The 15,382-nt window shown below is 43.7% G+C and overlaps 2 protein-coding genes across 10 annotated transcripts; one reads left to right on the plus strand and one right to left on the minus strand.

Moving 5' to 3' along the window:
- Positions 1 to 889: 889 nt before the first annotated feature.
- Positions 890 to 13,018, minus strand: GFOD2 (Gfo/Idh/MocA-like oxidoreductase domain containing 2). 9 transcript variants are annotated; one of them, XM_083514813.1, is made up of 5 exons: positions 12,883 to 13,018; positions 9,995 to 10,340; positions 7,591 to 8,460; positions 5,634 to 5,671; positions 890 to 4,562 (listed from the first exon to the last, which is right to left on the minus strand). In XM_083514813.1, exons 2-5 carry the CDS (start codon positions 10,251 to 10,253, stop codon positions 4,482 to 4,484), a joined length of 1,248 nt encoding a protein of 415 aa, XP_083370939.1. In that variant the 5' UTR covers positions 10,254 to 10,340; positions 12,883 to 13,018; the 3' UTR covers positions 890 to 4,481. The 9 variants fall into 9 exon arrangements, with proteins under 9 accessions (XP_083370939.1, XP_083370938.1, XP_083370940.1 ...); XM_083514812.1 differs by lacking the exon at positions 12,883 to 13,018 and adding an exon at positions 12,741 to 12,864; XM_083514814.1 differs by lacking the exon at positions 12,883 to 13,018 and adding an exon at positions 12,741 to 12,864 and having other exon boundaries at positions 1,728 to 1,781.
- Positions 1,319 to 5,449, plus strand: LOC310712128 (uncharacterized protein C16orf86 homolog; the record flags this gene model as incomplete). The annotated part of the gene is made up of 5 exons (XM_083514844.1): positions 1,319 to 1,435; positions 2,969 to 3,126; positions 3,699 to 3,907; positions 4,707 to 4,868; positions 5,165 to 5,449. The coding sequence occupies 5 exons, from the start codon at positions 1,319 to 1,321 to the stop codon at positions 5,317 to 5,319; spliced, it is 801 nt and encodes a 266-aa protein (XP_083370970.1). The 3' UTR covers positions 5,320 to 5,449.
- Positions 13,019 to 15,382: the final 2,364 nt, after the last annotated feature.

Here is a 15,382-nt window from a genome sequence, read left to right on the forward strand (position 1 = left end):
GATGCAACCAAGAGATGAAAAAAGCGGTGACCTTGTTGACATCCTTAGCATGGAACAAAATTCCCTGTGGGAGTGCTTCAGTTAAGGGAGGAAGGAAGGATCATCTGTTAGTTAATTTTAAGGGCAGATCTGCATGCGGGAGAAACTGCCTATCCTTGTGGCATATCAAGGACTAAAACAAGAGGCCTGCCATCCACTGCAGAGTGCTGCCGACATCAAAGGCTACAGGAAATGTTATTAGAATGATAGGATGCCAGAATTATTGAACAATCCTTCTCTGAGACTCGGTCAGTGCTACAGAAATTGGTGCAGGTGTTAAATCCTCATTACCTGTCTTTCTTGCACTCAGAATGCGAGTGCAAAATAATAATGAGAGCACCTGAGGAAGGCAGAGGGAAAAGAGACAGAGCTGCAATTCAGTTAAATTATTGCCTCTTCCATTTACTCATTGGGTGGCCTTAGGCAAAATGAAATTTGTTAGCCTCACCACCCCAAAAAGCTGGAATAACAGGGCTGCAAATGTGCTCCTGTGCAAGGTTCCAGCCAGCCTGCATGCCCTCTTCCAGCTTACAACATTTACTTGTTTACAGCACCCTTTACCCCAGTGTTTGACTATAAAGGCTATCAGAGCAGTTTACAAGAACAACAGCAAAAAGGCTGTTTCTACCCTCACCTGTACAATCTAGAAGACATGCCACACAAAGAAAGAGAGAAGAGGAGAGGGGAAAGCCTGCTCAGGTGCCAGTTAAAGTTGCGGTATTTATAACAACCACTCAATGCTCTCCCTCGCTTTAGCCCCCGCCCCATTTGTTTGTTTATTTCTACAAGCTTTAGAATTTCATAATTGACTCCATTTGGTTACAGAAGAGTCCACCCTCTGATTAAAAAATTCAGTATGAATAGATAGGGGTATTTTATTATCCAGTCTTAAGAGTTGGTGTAAAGTAGGTGCAGTGAGCCTGTGGTCCTCCAGATGTTGAACTACAGCTCCCATCATCCCTGATGGGATGCTAGCTGGGGCTGATGGAGGTTGGAGTCAAACAACATCTGGGGAGCCATAGGTTTGCTACCCCATTGTAAAGGTTAGAATACGATAGCATTATGGAAATTTATATTGCACCCTTCAGACAGATCGCCAGGGCAGCTTACAATACAAAATCAAAAGTCTGATTTTAGAAAATGATTAAAATGTATTTTTTAAAAAAACACACACACAAAACCCTACATATTAAAAGCAGTAGAATCCAAAATCTAAACTGAACATAAGCAGAGGCCTGTGTCAGATGTGTGATTTCTGATCTTTCTTCCATTGCAGTCAATGGCTGGTTCTGCTCGGATCCCCAATGACAAGAAAACAGGTGGGAAGGCAGCGCCTCCTCATTTCCTGTTCCAGCTGGCTGCAGCCCTGGACAACCCCACCATCAAGTCACTGGAGGTAAAGGATGAGTGCTGTAGTCATGAGAAAAAGAAGGCAAAGCAGATAGCACAGGATATCCTGTTTACAGACGCTGAGGACATACCACAGGCTCATAAAGCTGGGTAAAATGAAGATCATGTTGCAGAAATGTCTGGAGAGAAGCATGTTAGGTATAGTGCGGTGGTTAGTGTTGGACTTGGACCTGGGAAACGAGGGTTCACATCCTCCCACTCCGACATGAAGCTCCCTGGCTGACCTTGGGCCAATCACAGTCTCTTAGCCTAACCTACCTCTCCTACCCACATGAAGCACCATGCTGCCTCTGTTAAGAACGGCTTGAGAGAATTAACAAGCAGCAGCAGCCCTACAAAGATATTCCATAGGAACAAAGGAAGCTGCCTTTTACAGAGTCAGGGTCATTGGTCCATCTAGCTTAACAGAGCCTACACGGACTGGCAGCAGCTTCCCTGAGTTTCTATTGGGACATTCCCAGTCCTAGCTGAAGATGGCATGGATTGAACCAGGGATATTCTGCATGCAAAGCAGATGCCTCACTGCTGAGGCAAGGGGCCATAGCTCAGAGGGATTCAGTGCTCCACCTAGCAGTGCTGAGACAAGAACTTACCTGCTCATAACTGTCTGACCAAGGATGGTAACACACGAAAATGATTATTGATCCCTCCCAATAATGGCTCTTGATCCCTCCCAATAGTGGCCCTTTGTTCCCCCAAAAGAATTACTCCAGGGTCACCCCATAAAGCTGAAAGCGTCCTCCATTTTGTTTGCCCTTTTAAAAAAATTATATGCCTTTTCTAGGCAGCCAGTCCCTGCAACATCAGAATATGCCAGACATTAAATGTGCCTGGGTTTGGGATTTTTTAGGTTTCTGTAACAGCCTCATCAGGATCTGGAGCCTTTCTCTCTGTGATATGCTGCCACTGAAATTTTTCTCCCACTGCAAGAAGCAAGTTGTGCCTTTCGGAATCAGAAACCCATTGTTCTCTCCCGTGATGCTACCTTGCTAGAGTTCTCCAAATTTTGTTCAGGGGTGCAGGGTGATTTGTGTTTACTATAAAACTGGGCTAAAAAACCCAACCCTGACCATCCAGATGTTAGTGGACTCTGGCTCCCAGCAGCCTCAGCCAGCATACCCAGTGGTCTGAGGTCAGAACTGTAGTCCAAACGTAATCTGTAACAGGACTAGTTCAGATTTCCAGAGGGGGGCTCAGCAAGGTGGATCCAGCAAGAGGGAGGTGAATAGTGGCACGGCTGAGGCCCCTGGACACTGCACATACTGGCCCAGTGATGGTGCTGGGCCTGATCTGGAAGGCCACAGGTTCCCCACTTTTGCCCTATGATAACCATGATCTATTCTGAAAACACTTCCCTCTCTTACGGAACTTAAAGAGATGTGGTGCCCAAAGGTGGCAGATGACTTGCTTAATATGAAATGCTGGAAGTTTCCCCTTCTTGTGGCCTGGAGGGATCATAAAACCAGGCTTTTGTTCTTGCCATTGGCCTTCTCTGACGACTATGTGCATCTTCCCACAGTGGCATGAAGATGGGAAAGGGATTCTTCTCCATGCCAAGTTGTTTGAGGAAGAGATCCAGAGGCACCAAGAGCTGTTTACAGAACTCAGGCATCTGAAATCCGTTCCTGTGCTCCAGGCCTGGCTAGCAACCTATGGCTTTAAAGCAAGAATGGTGAAGTAGGTCACGACGGATTTCCATATATTTCCCACAGCAAAGAAGCAGAGCACATGGGAGAAGGAACTGGGTTCAGTTTTTATCTCAAATTAAATGCATCTAAAGTTAAATGTTTAAGGATGTCAGAAAGCAGAACTGAAAGAAACCTCTGCGCAATTGTGCTGGATACCTGGCACTGGGCAAGATGGAGCAATGGCCACTATAAGGCAGCTTCATAAATACCTCCCTCCCATCTATGTTCCGAATGCTGCCCAGTGAACATTTTTGCTGGTAGTCCTAGCACTGATAATGCAGCCTGGCATTGCAAGGGAGGCAGCTAATTCAGGGGGAAGATGCTGGTGGCAACAGCAGCACCACACCATCCCTTCCATGCCCCTCTGATCCTTCTTGGCCTTTCCCTGACATTATGATGACTGTCCCATCTACCTGCCAAAGTTGGTCTGTGGAGCCAAAGTTTCTCACTGTTCTAGCAAATGGAGCCCAAGGCCTGTACTGGATTGTGGGACACTCACTGGAACCAGACCCCTTTCCCTTTGACTCCTCAGCCCCCTTGCATCTTGTTTCTCCCCCACAGAACCGATTCTGAAATGCTTGTTTTCCAACATGCCGATTTCAAGAAGCTCTCTCCAAGGGTGGAGGAGACAGAGGGCCTCAAAACTGAAGGTTCTCTCGTGCCCAAACAGTCCAAGAAATCCAAGAAAAGGAAAAGCACACTGGATATCACTGTGGTCCCAGCTGCTAGCACAGCAGGCACATTGCTTCCAGAGCCTACAGGTGTAGAGAGTGAGTGCAAAGAAATGGGAAGTTACAAGCTAGGTTTTTTCAGTATCAGATTCCTGGTGGGGGAAGAGAGAGATTGGATGCATCTGAGATACTAGTTTCAACTTAGTGATATCTACAGTAAGAATGACTGGCTTGTACAGAACGATCATATTTCCCACAGCTAATACTGACAATCACCAGCACAGGCTGGTGGGCTTAGAGTTGAAGAAGTAGCAGTCCCTTAAAAGCTATATATGTATCTTACATAGAAAAAGGGGACAGTTAGCTGCAGCTTTTCAAAACACTAGGAAATCCTTCTGAGCTGGCCTCCAAGCAGGATGGATATTACTTCTAACTTTAGCCCCATGATCCCAAATCATCCCTAATTCCCAGCACTTCTTGAAAAGTGCACAAACAGGCACCAGAAACAGGCAGCTGTGTGTCTGCTTGAACTTTTAAGAACTTCTTCTTCAACTACATTTCAATATAGGGGGAATGGAAATTCTGCTTCCCAAGTTCTTGTGCTATATTTAGGAAGACATCAGTTCATTCTCATGGGGCAGAAAAAGAACCCTCACAAGTTCTTACTGCTCCATCAATGATATGAACCAAGAAGCCTGGCTGTTTGATGGGGTAGCTGCAGATAGAAGCAAGGTGTAGAGGGGCAGACCATCATCTGCAAGAAAAGAATGGGCTGAGGTTTAGGTAGAACGTGTGTGTGTGTGTGTGTGTGTGTGTGTGTGTGTGTCATTCTCATCTCACCAACAGCCTTTGCCTTAGAAGCCATCTATCTTCCAGCATTCACTGTCATTATTTGTAGGAAAGTCACAGCGCCTGCGTCCCTTATACCAATATATCAACTATGATAACCCAGAGATGAACAGCCCCTCAGACAAACAGTGTGACCTGCCTCTGCTGGAAGTGCATTCTGCTCTAGAGAATAAGACAAGCCCATTGGAACCAAGAATAACTCCACTCAAAGGTAACAGGTTAGGAATAAAAAAGGGAGCTTCACATGCTCCTTCCTCACAAATCCAATACCACAACAAGGGTTGGAGTAGAACAATGGGTTCAGCTGAACTTGGAGCTGAGAGACCAATGAAACAGGTGAACCTGCTATTTTATGTGGTGTCCAGAACTCCCTGTTTATTTTTAGTCAAAGAATTCCAAGAGCTTCCATTGTGGGCTCAGAAAGCCACTGGTCCGCTATCACACTGCTTCTGCATACCTGCTCATGGGACAGGACAATGGCTCATATTGACTATTTTTTTGTTGCAGAAGACAAAGGAAAAGAGCTGAGAATTCCGACAAATGCCACTTCGGGAGCTGCAGCAAAGGCTGAAGTAGACAAGTCTACTCAGGTGGACATTGATAAGATGCTCAGCGTCTGTGCGGCTCACCTAGTCCCACCACTGTCGCCACAGCACAAGTAGCAACATATAACAGAATGGTTAGCTACTCCTCCAAGAGACAAGGCCTGAGACAGAGTCATTTTGCTAGATGCTCCTTTATGCTACCAATTGTATTTCCCCAAATGTTGATTATATTAAGGTGTCAAGTGTTTGCATTGTCTCCTCACTTGCCTCTAAAACAACAACAATGGTATAATTGGACATTTGTGCCTCTTCCCCTCTTTAAACTGGCTATATTTGCATTCCATCAAAGGAAAAGGAAGAGCACATAACCTCCCCTCCCCCCAATAACAATAACAGTAACAACCACCACCACCAGAAAATGAAAGACTTACAAAATGGGAAGCGGCGAGTATCGTACTGCTCTTTGCCACTAAAAGAAAAAGAGAATTCACATATGTAATCAAAGAAAGATCCTTCATTAAATTATTTTTCTATCTTCTCATGTTTGCATAAAAACCCAATCAAAGATTTCCAGTGGCTTATTTAGTGTGGACCTCCTTATCTTCACAAAGCATTTAAATTCTCAAATTCCACATATTGTAAACAGAAAGTTGGGAGGTTCCCTTACTCTAGAATTTGGACTTTTACAGTACAAAACACTGTCCACACTGTCTTTTGTTAGTCCAGTTCTATAAAACCAACATCTGCAACTAGAATTAAGAATACAGCTGTTTGGGTTAAAAATAAATTTAAAAGCTCAGAATAGAAAAAATAGGGTGTTTTCCACAGGGAAGAGAAAAACAGCTGATCTAGTTCTTGATTTTATCTATTTTTAGTTTTTCTTCCATAATGTTACCATTTACAAAAACACAAGAAAGGTTGCTTATTAATGCTTTATATTAATGTACAGGATTAAAACCTAGTAGGAAAACGAAGTAGGAAAACAATAAAAACATTCAAGTAAACAGTATTGTTTATACAAAAATTAGCTACTGCTTCTCAGTGTCAGCCTAGTGAAGAGCAGCTCTGAGATCTGGTAGTTGTGCACTATGATCTGCTACGCAAGAAGCACCACAGCTCCCACAGGATACAAGTCAGGACAAGGGATAGGGAACATCGTCCGGTGTTCGATTAAATCAACTACCCCTGTCAGCATGCAGCTGAAAACAGCAACTGAATATTCCTTTTCTTATCAACTTCATATTCCTTAACAGATGGAATACCTGCTTCATTAAACAACAATCACTGACTTAGATTTGGCTTCTGTGCTACCAAGCAATCATTGGCGGCATTTGGCAGCACTGAGCAGGGCAAGAGAGAATGCAGGAAAAGAAGTGCAAGAGGCCTTCAGTCTCTGCTATGGGAAAGGAGCACCAGCACGTGCAAACAGCAGGTGAATGCCACACAGCACTCAACTGACTTCTAGAACAGCTAGTCTCAAAGGCAGAGACTAAATTGGAAGTATTTGGTACCGAGGCACAGACTAGATGGATGTGGTTGTCTTTCGTGTGTCAACCCTGCTCATATGTAAAGCAGGAAGTCTGTAGGATGAAAATATAACAGAAGGAATGCAGGAAGGAGGATGCTCAATCCTCCCCCCTTGCACACTTTCTTCCTCTCAGTCCACTACTCCAACAACTTTTTCCATTTCCAGCCCACTTTTGGAATCAGAGCCAGGGACAGACCAAAATGGCTGGAAAAAATGATTGGAGGAAGGGAAGGCATGGGAGAGTTCAGTGGCCTTTTCCTGAACACTTTTTTTTACTGTTACAACAAAACAGGGGTGGGGTTTTGTGTGAACAGGGAGGATACAGGAAAATACATGTCCACCACCTAGTTTGATACTGAGCTATAGAGACTACAAATCTTTAAGGACCGTACTTCTGTATTTGCCTCACTTTTACCACATCAAGAAGAATCCTAAAGGGTAACTTGTCTTCCTGTTCTTAAACAACCATCTCTAGTACTACATTCAAACTGCAAAAATACATGAGCTGTGCACAGAAGGGAGACAGACTTGTCCCCAATGGTAGAAATCCCACCTTTTCATTTTAGCTACTTCTAAGTGCAAAGGGCAATTCAAGTTTTCCTAACAATACAAAGTTCAAAAGGTTTAGCTTTAAAAAAAACAGTGACACAAATCTGCAACATTTAAAATGCTCTTAAATGAGTTTAAAAACCAAAAGGATTTCCTTTGAGGTTTTGCCCGCAATTATAATTCCCCATTATACCTCCTCCCACCCCCTGAATATGAAACAAATGTATCCATGTTAAAGTTTTCTGCACATATTCAATATTCTGCTCATTAGGAATATTTCTATTATAGGTTATTTCTCTGTAATGCCTCACAGAGGTTTTGATTGGCATCTGGCTCCTCAGTCATTACTTCCACAGATTCCCAATCCCCAGACCGGCTGGATTTTTTAATAGCATCTACTACACTTTGCATATAGAGGCCATCTTCAAAAGAAGCTGCCATTGCAACTGGCTTGGGATCCCAGGTTCGCTGGTCTTCCTGGTCCTGGAAGGACTGACGCAGAGCTTGCACCAGGTACACCATCCCTTTGAGGTACAGAAGGGGTATGTCTTTGAATCCTTTTTCTGAAAGGCCTGCATGGACATTCAAAGTGTCTGCAAATAGGAGTTCTTCCTGGGGAGCAGTGTTCTTCTGGCCATACAAATCTGTCCCCCGTGCTATAAGGCGTCCTGCTGACCCAACAATCATGACCTCATGAACAAATGACCCAGGCATGTTGAAGTTCAGAGTCACAGTGCTACAGATACCTCCTGACATCAGCATTTGGAAAAAGCAAAAATCATCACTTGTGACATGGCGGATGCCATTGATGGCAGAGTTCTGCTTCACAAAGGTTTTCAGTAACCCATGAACCTTCTCTGCCTTTCGACTTGTCAGGTGAGTGAGGAGGTCTATAATGTAAGTCCCCATTGTGTGCAGGCCACCCCCACCCATCAGTTCATCACAAATCCAGTTGTACTTGTGGCTGAGAAGGCTTCCCCAGTACACTCGCACGTCACAGACTAGAACATTGCCCACATAGTGTTCTTCTATTAACTGCTTCATCTTGATGAATGCTGGTAGAAAACGCAGGACATTGCCTACAATGCTCATGAGCTTGGGGTAGTATCTGGCAGCTGTGACCATTCTGAAAGCATCCACAGAGGTAGCAGCTTTCTCACAGATGACATTCTTTCCAATACCTGTGAATAAAGGAGACAAATTTTAGTTCAGATTTTGCTAGGCAGCCTCAAGCAAATAGAGGATTCTTATCTGTCTGTACAGTGTCATCCTTGTTCAGTTCATAAAGTACAGAAAAAGGAAGAATGACTAGCAGCCATGTGTGCAACTATCTAATGCAGAAACCCCCTCTCTCTAGCTGTTTTGGGACTACAAGTCCCTTCAGCCCCAGCCAGTGCTGCCGTGAATTGGCAGTTGTGGTCCAAAACAGCTGAAGGGGACCAGGCTGGGGAGGCACTAGATATTCTGCAAAAATAAGCATTCAATCAGGTTTCTTCAACCTGATGCCCATGTCCAGCTGTTTTAAACTATAGCTCCAATCAGTCCCAACCAGTTAAACCATACGGGTTTGAAGAAGATAGGAGCTGCAGTGCAAAACAAATGGTGGGCACCAGGTTGGCAATCAGTGCTCTAGAGAGATGCTTTGCCCCACCAAGGATTAAGTACCGAGATAAGGTATTTGCTGACACCCAGTGGCCAGTGAAGCTGAAGAAACATGTTGGTGCATTTTACTCAGTCCCTAAGGGACTGTGGATATGTGGATATTTAGTTTAACCACAGTAAGATTCCCTCTCTTATCTGCAGAAAAACATTTTTTGTTTTGGAGATCTGCCATCCTGTGTGAACTGTACTTGAGGAATGATAAACTTAGGCAAGGGTTAATTTTACCTTTCTACTTCCTGTTTACTATGTTTCTGAAACATACAGACCTTGATACTTATAAAAAGAAAAAGTCAAGTAATTATGCTATATGCTCTTCCAATGAGCATCTAGCTGTAATTGCCTTTACAATGCTGCTAGTTTAATATGCAATAGCAAAGTCAAGTTAGCAAATACTAAAAATTTCCTTACAGTCACAAAAGGAGTTCACTCCTTCTATCAGCTAATGCAAAAGAATGAAACACAAACATGTTTTTGGGATAAGCGGAAGAAGGGGTGGTAATATTAGCTATGGCTGCCTGGTTAAATTTAATGGCTAGCTCCTGCTTCCCTCTATTTCCCTAGATATTTCTGTTCTGCATGAGACACATTGCTATGCAAATTTATTGGGAGGGAAGAGACTTATTAAAAAATCTAAAGTGGTAAGAGAAGAGCAAAACCCTGATGTCAATTATTTTTTCACATGTCAGACTGAATCAAGTATCTATGGGTTGAAATATACTTCCCAAAATTGTACAGGCACAATAATATCACAGAGGGCAGAAAGTCGAGTATCACTCCAATTTATGTAACGTGAGACAATGATCTAATAATAATAATAATAATAATAATAAATAAATAAATAAATAAATAAATTTTATTTATATCCCGCCCTCCCCAGCTGAAGCCGGGCTCAGAGTGGCTAACAACAGTAAAACATACTGTGCCAAAATGAAGCATTCAGTTTTATAATATTAAGTAATCAGCAACAGCCTGAGAACACAACTGGGAATCTATTAAAGGGGGAATGAATTTGAAATAACCACAACTTGTTTCAGATAATCAACAGCACAGTACCTAAAGCTTTCACAGCAATTTGTCGTGTGAGTGGTGGAGGGATGTTGATGCAAACCAGATCCACATCCTGGTGCAGCAAGACATCATCTGTCCGACTTGTGTAGAAGGAAATATTCATTTCCTCAGCTAGTTGCTTTGCTTCTTCTTCAGTCTTCCCCCATAGTGCCTTGATGGAAAAGCCTTCAGCTCTCAGCAGAGGCACTAGCACCCGAGCTGAGCTCCCAGTCCCAAATACCCCAACACCAGGAAGCATTTTCATGTTGTATTCTTTTTCCAATTCAGTTCCCAAGGGCAAGACTAAGGCATAAAAACAAAGCTTCTTGGCATCCTGTTTCACACATCATTCCTAAAACAGAATAAAATAAAGTGTAAGCAAAAGGAACCATTGATACGTTCTGCATAAATCTGTGGCTATTTGTAGTCAACACTAATACAAGTGCAGTTCAAGGCTGGTTATTCAACATCAAATTTGTTTGAAGCTGTTCATTTTAAGACTACATCTTTATATTTTAATTCTTCACATATAATATGTCTTACTAAAATATCTATTGCATCCTTCAGAGGAAATCCAAGTATGTGTTTTTCTAGTTTGAAACTTTCTAGTAAGTTACCTCTACCCTAGTAAGTCACTCTTTCAAAGACAAAAAACACTGAAATGGTGGTGCTTAAATATAACACACAAGCTGAAGCAGCACTGAAAATTACCAAAGGATCAAGCTATTAAATGTTAAGAAAGAGGACATTTTCAGGTTTTCTAATATCACTTGATATTATCTTTAAAGGGGAAAAAAGTGGATACTGAAAGTATATTTATTGACAATATAAGCAGCAATAGAGTATGCTATCCAAAATTCTCACTTCATTTTTATCATTTGAATAATATATTTTATGCCTTTCATATGCCTTTAAGGTATATCCTTCCATACATGTTGCTGTGGCCTTTGGCTCTTATATCATCTTGAAATTTTTATGGGCATAAGACATTGGTAACAATTTTCCTTGAGGGGCTATATAAATAAGAGCTATATTAAAAGTAATAACCATATATATTAGATGCAAGATAGAGCTCCACAATTAGGAGCAAGACTGGACAATCATGAATCCTATCACAAATCTTACCAACCCACCTGGCAAGGAAACTGTTAAACATTGTGCACGTTATTTATATGACAGCCCTACAAGCAGACAGTTAAACATATCCAGAACCTACAGCAAGCAAGCAGTGCCTGGGGATCAGTGGATTTTGACTGTTTTCACGCACTAATACTACATCTTGTAGAATTCTCTGAGTTATATTTTATCTGCACAATCATAATGAATTTCAGGAACTAAAATGCTTTTTCTGTGCAGCCTGAGCAGGAGCAGACAACGTTATAGTTAATTGTTGTAGCCTGTCTTCACTTACCCCACCCGACAGCCCTGCTCACAGTTGTGAAGAGCCTTCATACATTATGAATGGTCCATGTCACCATTAAGAAAAAGAGGTAGGAATAGGGCAATATATATGTGGACTGTCCCTGGATAAAATGACTTTTCTTATTTAAGTTCCCAAAGTTCTTAAGGTTGTCATCTGAACTAGTCAGATATTTAACTGATAATCAGTCACAATCAGTCCATCATTTGAAAAATAAGACTAGATGTTCTGTTTTGGCGACTTTAACCTTGGTTTAAGGAGCCATTTGGTGCCTAGCTTATATATGCCAGTTTCTAACACTGTCCACATTCCTACCATACCCTCACAATTTTCACACACATACTCCGCTGCAGCTGACCCTCATGGCCTGTAGTCCTATTCTTATGCCCAGTTCTTTCAGCTTCTGCCTAGTCAAACCCATCCTATTTACGTATTGTATTTTTTAAAAAAATTGAAAGTGCTTCTCTTCAAAACCTGTGACAAGCATGGAAAGCAGCTACTACCAATTAAGGTTCTGAACTCCAATAATTACATAGTCCTTTATTGTACATTGCCTGTGATGCTTTTACAGAGAATTCATGAACAATATGATTAAAACTTTTCCACTCTGCCTCCCCTCCACATATATCCCACTTCACTTCCTCCACACTTTATATCTGCCCTTTCCTTTCACAATACACATCCTCCCACACAATTGCCATTTACTGCTGTCATGAATGGCTGCTGCATACATTTGAGTTTTGTATAGAAATATTACAGGTTATATCTCTTACATTTCTTTGCCTTTGGGCCCCAATGTTTACTTCTCTGAACCTATATTAAAAAAACACACCCACCTCGCCACACACTCTTCAAGCATGTTTTACAAAGTAGATTCTGACTGACAAATATGGGGTCCTTTAAGGTGCCACAGGACCCGCCTTTCAATGATAAAAAAATAGAGATACTTGATTCATTCACTCACTCACATTCATACATACTGTATATACTGTCTGCCAGGTTCAGAGGGCCTCGAGTTCCCCGCCCCGATACACGCCTGATGCTTCACGCATCGGACGAAGCAGCCTCTCAGCACACAATAAACCTCTTAAGACTTTTTAAGGCGCCAACAGACTCACTGTTGCTTGGGCTGTAGACCAACACGGGTCCGCAAGGTCGTCTGTCACCTAGCATAAAGGAACACGCGTGTGTGTGTGTGCGCGCGCGCCAACAAGAAGCCCTTCTCCCTCGTGCAGGGACCTCACCTACCCCACTTGCCCCCCGCCTTGAATAGCGCGGCTTTTGCCCCGCCCTTCCTTCCCTCCTCTACACGCCTTTCACGATCATACACACCCCCCGCCTTCATTTTCGCCTCAGAGTCAGATTCCAGACGCTCCCGCTTTCCCATGGAGGAAGGTGGTGATGATGATGACGACGGAGGGAGGAGTAAGGAACATCTACGTCCGTCCGCCCCCCCCCCTTCACCTCACCTCACCTGAGGGCCGCAGCGCCTCCTGGTCTCTCTCTCTCTCTCTTGCGCGTGCGCGCACGCCTTCTCGCGCACTGCCCGAGGTACCGGCCGCCTAGGTCACATTTCTCTCCCCCTCCCACCTATCGGGCTTTTCCTTCTTGCGCAAGCGCGAGGGGCCGGGGAGGAGGCGGGGGCGGCGACGTTGCCGGCTCCCTCTTAAAGGTGCAGTGCCGATTCTTTCACTTGGCTTGAACGTGGTCCTGCAGAACAGGCGTTCGAATCCCCACTCGGTCACAAAGCTCGCTGGGTGGCCTTGGGCCAGTCGCTGCCTTTCAGCCTAACCAGGCTAGACAAGGTCGTGGTAGGGATTCAACGAGGGTGGGGACCTCAATCTCCTTGGAGGAAAAGGTGGGCTATAAATTCAACAAATAAATAAAGTGGTTGGTGGAAGTGGGCAGGGAAAGCAGTGCCTGGGTGTGGCTGCCTCCGCAATTGCCTGCATTACTCAACAGTGATGCTATGTCAGAAACAGATTAGAAAATGTAAATGGTGGCTTGCACAGTGTGGGGTGGAGGGACCTAAGACAGGTGTCTATAGTGGGCCTTGCTGGAGTGCTGGACTTCTGGCAACTGCCCGAGGATGCTATGTGCTGGAGTTGTTCCAGGCTATTCTACTTTGCAGGGCTGTTGTGAAGATTTTTTTTAAAACAACAACAACAACGGTGGTGCCGGAGTAAATGATGACATATCCTAAGTTCATTAGTGAAAGGGTGTAATAGAAATGCAATAAAACAAGCATATCATGCTGCTAGGGAATGTATTATTTCAACCTTGTCAACAAGCTTCAAAAGTTACCAGAATGCATTTTTTCTTTTTTATACTAAGCTGAGGGGACTGGCTAAAGAGGGGCGGAAAGCCTGTTGTGTTTTTTTGCTGTATGTGAAAGAGGGGGGCTTCCTTCACATGTATGCAATTCCTTATCACCTATGTCAGAGGTGAGCAACCTGAGTTCTGAGTACCAAATGTGACCCTCCACATCCTTCTCTGACTGCACAACCTCAAGTGCTTTCTCCTGGCTGCAATGTGTTCTTGAAGAGTGGTGATAGCTCTCCCCTGCCTGGACAGAAGATACGTTACATTCACCCCAATCTAAGGCTAGTGAGAGACTTAAGGCAGCCAGTGCTTCCCTCTGGTCTGGTTTCCTTGGACTGAGTATTTTTGAAGACTGGTGTCTTTTTGATATATGGTTTTATTTACCCCCCCCACACACACACACAACCAGAGCACAAGATGAAAAGCTCATAGCATCACTACTACATCAGAACTTGCTCCTCCATTAGACTTCCAGGGAGATCCCCCAAAGGTTTGGTTTCATCCCACCGTGAGCAAGTCAAGCCTCTGTGTCTTCTCAGCTGCATACTTGGCAAAGGCTAGCCTCTGACCTACTGTTCTGTTGCCTCTAGGATGATGTGGTGTCTAGCCACATGTGTGAGATCTGGCTACGCTTCCTTCTAGAAACATTAGAGAAATGCTGGGAGGGTATGGAGTTATCTGACCCCCGAGCCAAGGAGATAAGTAACTATACAGTACAGTGGTACCTTGGGTTAAGAACTTAATTCGTTCTGGAGGTCCGTTCTTAACCTGAAACTGTTCTTAACCTAAAGCACAACTTTAGCTAATGGGGCCTCCCACCTCTGCTGTGCCGCCGGAGCATGTTTTCTGTTCTCATCCTGAAGCAAAGTTCTTAACCTGAGGTACTATTTCTGGGTTAGCGGAGTCTGTAACCTGAAGCGTATGTAACCTGAAGCGTATGTAACCAGAGGTACCACTGTACAACCTTTAGAAGACACTGAAGACAGCCCTGTGTAGGAAAGTATTTTTTTAAAGTTTTATTACGTTTTTATATATGTTGGAAGCCGCCCAGAGTGGCTGGAGAAACCAGGCCAGATGGGCAGGGTATAACTAATTAATAGTAGTATGGAATAGGACGTCTCTATTTTCATCAGATAAATGTTGGAGGGTATGCACATATATACAACCAGAGCACAAGATGAAGGGCTCACAGCATCACTGCTACATCAGATCTTGCTCCTCCATCAGGTCCCCAGGGAGATCCCCCAAAGGTTTGGTTTCAGCTTTGAGAGGAAGTTAAGCCTCTGTGTCTTCCCAGCTGCAGACAAGACAAAGGCCAGCCTCTGACCTACTGTTCTCTTGCCTCCAGGATGATGAGTCCAGCCACGTGTGTGAGATCTGGCTACCCTTCCTTGTAGAGACAGCACTAGCTCATTTTTCTATGACAACACGCCAATACTTGCTCAAGTCTTTAGGCATATAAAAGGATGCTGAGCAGGGTCAGGTTGACCTTTTACAAAGAAACTGGTTCAGGCACTTCAGCTCCTACTACAGACTCCCATCACATAATCCAAAGCAACCCTTCTCCTACAACAGTGAGTTGCACGCACTAAATACCTCTGGCTTTTGTATGTAGCCTTCTTTACCAGAGATGGGGAATCTGTGGCCCTCCA

Source organism: Podarcis liolepis, assembly GCF_965112155.1.
Source record: "Podarcis liolepis genome assembly, chromosome: 7".
Taxonomy (NCBI): Eukaryota; Metazoa; Chordata; class Lepidosauria; order Squamata; family Lacertidae; genus Podarcis; species Podarcis liolepis.